Genomic DNA, 8,927 nt, shown 5'->3' on the forward strand with positions numbered 1-8,927 from the left:
AAAAAAGAAAAAAAAAAAAAAAAAAAAACAACAACAAAAAACACTCTTGTAGCATCCTCATAAAATAGATATTGTTGGTACTTTATTTGATTTGCCCACTATTTGCTTCAGTTTGCAGATATCGACTGAATGCTTAAAGGGATTTTTTTCTCTTCTTTATTTGCTCTCGGGATTTGACGGAGATTATATTCATTAACTGATGCAAACAACTGATAAGAGAATATAATTTATACATTTCATCTTTGTTCCATCCAAGACAGTGTTCGGTTGTGTAAAATGATTAAATAAGTAATAGAAAGAGCACCGAAACACGAGGCTATCTGATTTGGACGAGGGGGCGTAGCCCCCGAGTATAAATCAGATTGCCGAGTGTTTTGGTGTTCTTTCTCTTTTGTATCATAGTCAAACATAAAAACACGTTCCCTGTTGTCACAATATGAAACCCCGGCAAAAATGAACCAATGAACGAACATCTGAATATGATATTTCTGTCGCTTTCCCTTTCTCTGCCGTCACAATATGTAAACCCCAGCAAAAATGAGCCAATCAATGGGCATGCTCTGGAGTGCGGGTAACTAATACCCGCACTCCAGTTAATGCACTGTGCATGTATATGTATAAGATTTAACCCTGACACATTTTCAACAAAAAGGTCTCCAAACTATGATACAATTCACGCTTACCCAGCAAATGCAAAATGTGTAAACATTATGTTCGGTTTGAGAAAAGTATGTATATGAAATAAAAACTGGAACCAGTATCATACGAATATTTTCAATATCTGTTGGACAGGCAAGGGCCTATTACTGACTATTACTGTATTAGTTTTAACTACTGCCTGTGATGTTGTTTTTTTTTCACAGATATTTGTATTCAAGTACGTTCACATGAAAAGAAAAACTCACCAAGTAATCAGATGTTTATATCCCAATTAAAAACGTATTAAATCAAATCTACATTAGTTAAAAAAAATACAAATGTTGGTTTTGATATAGATGTCGAGTATTAGATATTAGAATACATGATATAAAAAGTAATTCCAAATATCAGGTGGAAATGATCTGTTTATTTATGTGTATATACATGCATATACATACATATTTCATATTTCTTGATATGAGCAATACAAATTCTGACATATTATATATTATTCAAATTGTATATAGCGATTTTATCAAAAGTTCGAACACAAACTTATAGTATTTTTTCGAAGGCATGAAATTGCCTTTCAACAACAATTTCTTTAAACTACTTTCCCACACATTGTAGCTTGGGCGAGTCTTTTAATAGAATGTGATCAAAAGATGAAATTATACCGCAGGTTCATACACTTACATGGTACTAGATAATTAATACTTGTCTTGTCCGACGAAAAATCATCTAAGTGTATTTGCAAGTAAATCAGTTGGTTGCGGGTAGAAAAAATGTGTGCTTGATATTAAGTTTTTTTATTCTACAATCGATTGCTGTACTTTATGTCATAAAAATTATGTCTACAAAAAAAAGACAAAAAGAAGAATATATCTTGGTAATCTGGTTTTAAACTAACATGTTTGTATGTTCATGTTTTCAGACCCGTTTTCTGTGGACGAGTAGCTTTACATTTCATGTAAAATATCGTTCTTTGTCATTTACATGTAAATAAAAGAAAAAGATCCTAACACTTTATTCATAACAGTCAATTTAAACACAAAACACAAATATTTTTTTTTGTTTAGATCTAATAAATGTTATAATAAATGTATATAGATATATATCGTTTATAAAAATCCTTTTACTATCAATCATTTTTCATCTGTCGTCTGCAATTTCTTGCTGTGAGCATCCTTGTATATAAGTAAAAGCTGACTAGAACTGCCACTATCATGGCATGAATACCCCCGCATACCACTTTGTCACAATCAACAGTGGCCATTTAGAGTTCAAGGACAACCTCCCTGCCAAATCTGAGGTTACTAAGCCAGTGCATTGCTAAGTTATGTATTCTACATGCTTCAAATGTGAAAATGTCAAAATCAATACATTGCGGACAGGACATTCTTTAGCAATTGAGAAGGAAAGCTTTTTTTGTCAATGTCCCTGTGACCTTTACTTTTGACCCAGTGACCTCAAAATCAATAGGGGTCACTTTATAGTCATGATCAACATCCATGCATAATATGAAGACTGTGGGTCAAAGGAATCTTAAGTTAGTGGGTGGACAAACTTTTTGAAGTCAAAGTCCCTATGACATTGACTTTTGATCAGGTGACCTCAAAATCAAAAGGAGTCATCTACTAATCATGATCAATATCCATGCCAAATATAAAGAATGTGGGTCAAAGGAATCTTAAGTTATAGGGCGGACAAGCTTTTTGAAGTCAAGGTCCCTGTGACCTTGACCTTTGACCTGGTGACCTCGAAATCAATAGGGGTCATCTACTAATCATGACTAACCTTCATGCCAAACATGAAGACTGTGGGTCAAAGGAATCTTAAGTTATTGGGCGGACAAGCTTTTTGAAGTCAAGGTCCCTGTGACCTTGACCTTTGACCTGGTGACCTGAAAGTCAATAGGGGTCATCTACTAATCATGACTAAACTACATGCCAAATATGAAGACTGTGGGTCAAAGGAATCTTAAGTTATTTGGCGGACAAGCTTTTGGAAGTCAAGGCCCCTGTGACCTTGACCTTTGAACTAGTGACCTCAAAGTCAATAGGGGTCATCTTCTAATCATAACTAACCTCAATGCCAAATATGAAGACTATGGGTCAAAGGAATCTTAAGTTATTTGGCGGACAAGCTTTTTGAAGTCAAGGCCCCTGTGACCTTGACCTTTGACCTAGTGACCTCAAAATCAATAGGGGTCATCTACTAATCATGAATAACCTCCATGCCAAATATGAAGACTAAGGGTCAAAGGAATCTTAAGTTATTCGGCGGACAAGAAAAAACCGACGGACAGCCGGACGCTGGACAGCCGGACGGCCGGACGGACGGACAAGCTGATTCCAGTTTTCCCCCTTACAACTTTGTTGTGCGGGGGTATAATTACCAATCTTACTGGGTCATTGTTATATAAAGACTTTCAAAATGCTCTGTACAAATAGGTGGTGGCTACATGCCTCAAGATGAAACAAGATATTTCAAGAAATTCAAACATGAGAAAAAAGTAATGAGACTTTAGTAAAGTAATAATATCCATGTAATATGCGACAAATTACCAGTAGGGAAATTTTGCATATTTTGATCTCATTCTGGTAATTTACATGGGTTGTAAGTGCTTTTTGCAATGTAAAAATTATTTTCTTTGTTCAATTTACAATATTTTACTTTTTTGATACATTATCATGAAAATTAACATGAATCTAAAGGCGTGATGCTTTAAACTCTCAAAAAATCTCAATATACAATAGCATCATCTCCTCGAGCAGTAGTGCGTAACACTTCTTAGAAAAAGTTATACTTTTCGTACAGGTGGAAAATATGACATTTTGATGGCAAAATTGAAAGCACCTCAATACACGCCGCTTTAATAATACAAAATACATTGTATACAATCTAAAGTTTTAGTAAAAAAAAAAGATATACATGTATGTATGTATGTATGTTGTTTGAATTAAAAAGCTTTGCAGCAACAATAGTTCGGTCCGCAGTCATTAGGTCTCCATGTGCATCCTCTAGGGCCGTATCCATATGAAAACAGATTAACTTTTCCAGAATCAGGTTGGTCTTCTTCAGAGTTGGCTTTTGGTACGGGATGATTCTTTTTAATTTGGACTGCATCGCAACATGACACGCTGTGAATATGATTATTATTATTAGATCTATTATTCACACCGTATTACCGGCGGCAGTGATGGCAGATCACTGCAGTGATGGCAGATATCTGAAAATTACCGATCGGTACAGGTAGGTTATAAATTTGGTTGGTTTAATTATATTACACAAATACGGCCCATTTCATTGCTATAAAACTATTGTCCATTGAATGGAGATACTGTAAGGTAATTTTGGACTCGTTATTTCCTGTTTTCAGACTATTTTGAGCAGGTTAAAAGTGAAAGCCTTAGAAAAATCCGTGAAAATGTCTGTTTTCTGTTCAAAATATCTCAAGTTTTAAGTAAATGGCAGGATTTCCTGTTATCAATATAGACGGTCATCCATTGGGGTCACGCAAGCCAAATATCTACCCCGTGAGTCTTTTCTTGAAAGTTTTACAGACGCCCAATCTTGTCCGGTCGAAGAAAAAATGCTGCCGTTGTAGGCAGATACATATTATAAATGCTGCCGTCGATGGCAGAAATACCATGAAAGTGGCTAACATTCTGACAGAAAATCAAGTTCAATCTTTTATCAATTTCTCTTTTCTTTGCGTCCTTTTAGTCAGAATTGTGACGTTAAACTATCATTTCTAATATTTTCTCAAGATAGAAAAGTTATTAACCCATTACCCCATGAGCATCTTGTGAAAAATGGCTGTTTTCATTGAAAGGTCTCCCGTTACAAGTTCAAGTTGCTATAAAACTATAAAAAACTGCTTCAATACTAATCAAACTTGACACAAATGTTGACTGGACCATTGCTTTTGTAACAACATGTTCAGTCTGAAATTTCCTGTTACCATAGCAACTAGGGGACATCTCAAAATTGCCAAAAATCACTATTTTGCGTTGATTTTTTCCATCAAAATTGATTTCAAAGTGATGCCACTTCTCAATGGATTGAGATAGAGTCAAAGGCTTTTCAGCATTGGTTACACGTTACCTTATGATCGACCTGGGGCCATTTTTAGCCTCCCACAAGTCCAAAGTCTTTGGCGATGAGGGGGACTCAGTCCCTCTCAAACCCCCCAAACAGAAGGGGGCACATCCCCCTTCTGGCAACCCCCTGATGTATCTTTTGGATGGGGGTGGGGCCCGCGCCGAAAAAGTGGTCAATTTTTTTTAAAACAACATTTATCAAACAAAAACAAGTGTTTGGGGGCCTAAATAAGGCATTTTTTCACCATTTGAGAAAGCAAAAAAGGAGGGGGTGAAAAAGGCGTAGAAAGGCGTATATATCTGGTAATGGGTTAACAGAAAATGATGAAAAAAAAAACGATATTACCCAAAAACGCGTTTTTCCATGTTAAAACATGGCCTCACATATCATTTTGAAGAAAAATTGCTGTTTTGTAGATTTTTTGATTTTTTTCATTAATGCGGTATGTGCATCGAAAAAAAAAGCTTATTAGCAACATGCAGTTACAATACAAAAAGTTATGATTTAGTACCACAAAATTTCACTATAAATAGAGAAATGAACATGAAAAACTTCATTTTTCTATATTCATGCATGTGTGCTTGATCTTTTGTGTCTGTCATGCAGTTACATGCATACAATACTATATGTATCTTAAGTTTAGCAGCGCACTCCCTTTTTAAGACATAACGCCAATTGCATATTACAGCAAGTAACTTCTGTAAGTGGATATTCATTTGCTAGCATATGACATTATTTTCTCGAGGTAATAATGTTCATCGCTTTATGACAAATAAAGGCTGAAATTTACTTAATCGGCGCAGATTATAAATTATTAAATTGATGTAATAAAGGGCAGACTATTAACCTCGAAACTGGCATCAGTGTATCATAAAACCATGTATGTTAATGTAAAATGGAAAGATAATATTATTGACAGTTCAAATATTTTCCTATATTATCATGTTCTTGAAAAACACGACAATGTGGATTCATTTCTTTAAATTTTCATGTTTGTAATAGCGTTGTAGTTTGCCTTTGAATTACATTTACTATGCTAAACTATTAACAACAGTTCTAACATCATGTGCTCCCATTTAACTATATATTTTTCATTCATATTAGTTGTAACCATGACAACTTATAAAGATGAACCTTTCGATGATTCATATCACAAGATGAAAATAAATCCTGTATTTATAAGATTAAAACTAGAATTTTTTGATTTGTTATACTCTTTTTCTCTTTTTTGACCTTTCAATTCATATGAACAGATCAAGCACACATGCATGAATATAGAAAAATGAAGTTTTTCATGTTCATTTTTTCTATTTATAGTGAAATTTTGTCGTACTAAATGATCACTTTTTGTATTGTAACTGCATGTTGCTAAAAAGCTTTCTTCGATGCACACACCGCATTAATAACTTTTCTATCTTGAGAAAATATTAGAAATGATAGTTTAACGTCTCAATTCCGACTAAAATGACGCAAAGAAAAGAGGAATTGATAAAAGATTGAACTTGATTTTCTGTCAGAATGTTAACCACTTTCGTGGTATTTCTGCCATCGACGGCAGCATTTATAATATGTATCTGCCTACCATGGCAGCATTTTTTCTTCGACCGGACAAGATTGAGCGTCTGTAAAACTTTCAAGAAAAGACTCACGGGGTAGATATTTGGCTTGCGTGACCCCAATGGATGACCGTCTATATTGATAACAGGAAATCCTGCCATTTACTTAAAACTTGAGATATTTTGAACAGAAAACAGACATTTTCACGGATTTTTTCCAAGGCTTTCACTTTTAACCTGCTCAAAATAGTCTTAAAACAGGAAAAAACGAGTCCAAAATTACCTTACAGTATCTCCATTTAATGGACAATAGTTTTATAGCAATGATATGGGCCGTATTTGTGTAATATAATTAAACCAACCAAATTTATAACCTACCTGTACCGATCGGTAATTTTCAGATATCTGCCATCACTGCAGTGATCTGCCATCACTGCCGCCGGTAATACGGTGTGTATTATTATTATCTTTGCAAACAATATCAGAATCACAACCATCATGTTAATTATCACCATCATTATCATTAATTTACATCTATTTACATAATAACCAACATCAGTCTCATCTTGCGAATTTAATATATTCTATTTATCACATATTTCCAAAAATAATTAACGTTTTAAGTGAAAAAAGCCATTTTGCATAGACGCGCCATGACATGTCTTGTTACGCAAATTACGTCACGGCCATGCAGTACCATTTTGACGGAGGCGGCACGGGTATGTGATAAAACCATTCAACACTTTGAAAAACTGGAGAGTTGCCTTGTGAGTGTGCGATTTTCACTCGGAATAACCTGTCAATGGTATCCATGTCGCTGTTTTATTTGGAAATTTAGTAAGATATGACGTCATCAGCGATGATGTAGTAGTAGGTTTGTAATGACGGATACACCAGGAAGAAACTCAAAAATAACAGTTATTTTCTGGCTTGTGAACTTATACAACACTTAGAATTAATTAAGCGGTACACTTTGTGAATGTTAATATAAGAATCTTACGCCGGCTGCCGGTACAGACCGGAATATCTAGCTCGAGGGTAACTGTTTACTGCGGTAATGAGCATAAAACTTCATTCATAACGGAAAAATGACGTCATTCAAAGAACGCGATTCATTCATAAAAGGCGCGCGTCAATTGCAATGACGTCTTTTAAAGCACACGACTTGTCTTACATGGGGGTGTAAGACAGAGTTTTCTAGCACCGGTGTAAACGGTAAATAATCCTGTCTGAGATGCAAGAAATTATTGATAATTATCAATAATTTTAATACCATTTAAATATATAACAATAACACTCGATTTACTGCGGAAATAAACAGCGGCGGATTCAAGGTTTTTTTTTTATTAAATATTGCGTGAATTAGCTAGGGCGCATATCTAGTAATTCTTTCCTGATGTAATCATCACATATTATAAATATTCGTTATGAAATTATGAACAATAAAATGATATTACAGTATAAGAGTCTATAATACATATCAATATCTATACTTCTATGGAAAAGTAAGAGGGTTGGGTTAATGAAAATGTTTGTTTACACTGAGGTGCGATCGTTACGATAGAATGTTTGGCATTACATTGAAAATAATAATCAAAATGTTATTTTTTTCACCTGTCTATCCGATCGATAGATCCTAGAATAGAGCTTGTAGCACTTGCACAAATATCGTGACATGTCGGCGCATTATCACAATTTCTCCTAATAGCGAACACCCAACCAGGACTCTTCGAAGCACAATAAGTTTGGGCCATCTCATCAAAGTAATTATAATTCAAACTGTCGTTTTCTACTGATCTGGCATATTCTATGCTCACTGAAAAAAATAGATCATTATCGTAAGCGCAGTTTACCATGTGGCCATTAATTTATTAAACATTGTTGGCATTTTTAATGTATGCAGGATTGTTGAAACACTCATAAATATTTGGACATTAAGTTTCATTGTTAATGATTTTTTTGCTGTGTTGTTTATAAATACATATGTATGTAAATCTGTAATGATATATGGAAATATTAAAATATATCTATTTTCCAAGTTGATGATTTTCATGAATTATATGTAAAATTGCTGAAATAATATGTTTCTAAATGTTACTTTATTATTTCGCAGCAGAATTAGAAACCCAGGCATCAAAATTTACAAAACCATGGAATAAGAAATAATATTTACATTGAAGAAGCACCACAACAATGTATAGGATGTTTCTACGTCCTTCCATTGTCTCGTGTCAGGTTGAACTCTTGTCACAAACAGGGCTTGACTTGTTCGTTTATTTTAATATCTTGGCAATGGTAGGTATTCTTCGTTATCTGTTCTTAAAAAGTGTCATAAAAATCTAAATACCAAATCATCAAACCCATCTTATACAGCTTTGGTAGATAATTTCTTTTAGAAATCAGCAACGAACCAAATAAATTGTTGCAAAAAATATGATAAACAAGATCAACAAGGAAAGGCGGCCTTCAATGAACGCAACCCCACACAACCCAGCAACAAGAACCAGCGGCAAGAAGCCCAGACGGATCCCAAACAAAAAACAGGACAGGGCACATGGCAGATCACGGACAGGCTAATCATTAAAATGATAAACAATTTGTAACTGATAAGAAATTCAAAGAAGC

General features: G+C 34.5%; 1 protein-coding gene across 1 annotated transcript; it reads right to left on the minus strand.

Moving 5' to 3' along the window:
- Positions 1 to 1,046: 1,046 nt before the first annotated feature.
- LOC132717867 (uncharacterized) lies at positions 1,047 to 8,654 on the minus strand. Its single transcript, XM_060701445.1, has 3 exons — positions 8,476 to 8,654; positions 7,917 to 8,118; positions 1,047 to 3,782 (listed from the first exon to the last, which is right to left on the minus strand). The coding sequence occupies exons 1-3, from the start codon at positions 8,522 to 8,524 to the stop codon at positions 3,602 to 3,604; spliced, it is 432 nt and encodes a 143-aa protein (XP_060557428.1). The 5' UTR covers positions 8,525 to 8,654; the 3' UTR covers positions 1,047 to 3,601.
- Between the last annotated feature and the right edge of the window lie 273 nt (positions 8,655 to 8,927).

This window comes from Ruditapes philippinarum, unplaced genomic scaffold, assembly GCF_026571515.1.
Source record: "Ruditapes philippinarum isolate M1 unplaced genomic scaffold, ASM2657151v2 ctg13606_1_1_1_1, whole genome shotgun sequence".
Classification (NCBI taxonomy): Eukaryota; Metazoa; Mollusca; class Bivalvia; order Venerida; family Veneridae; genus Ruditapes; species Ruditapes philippinarum.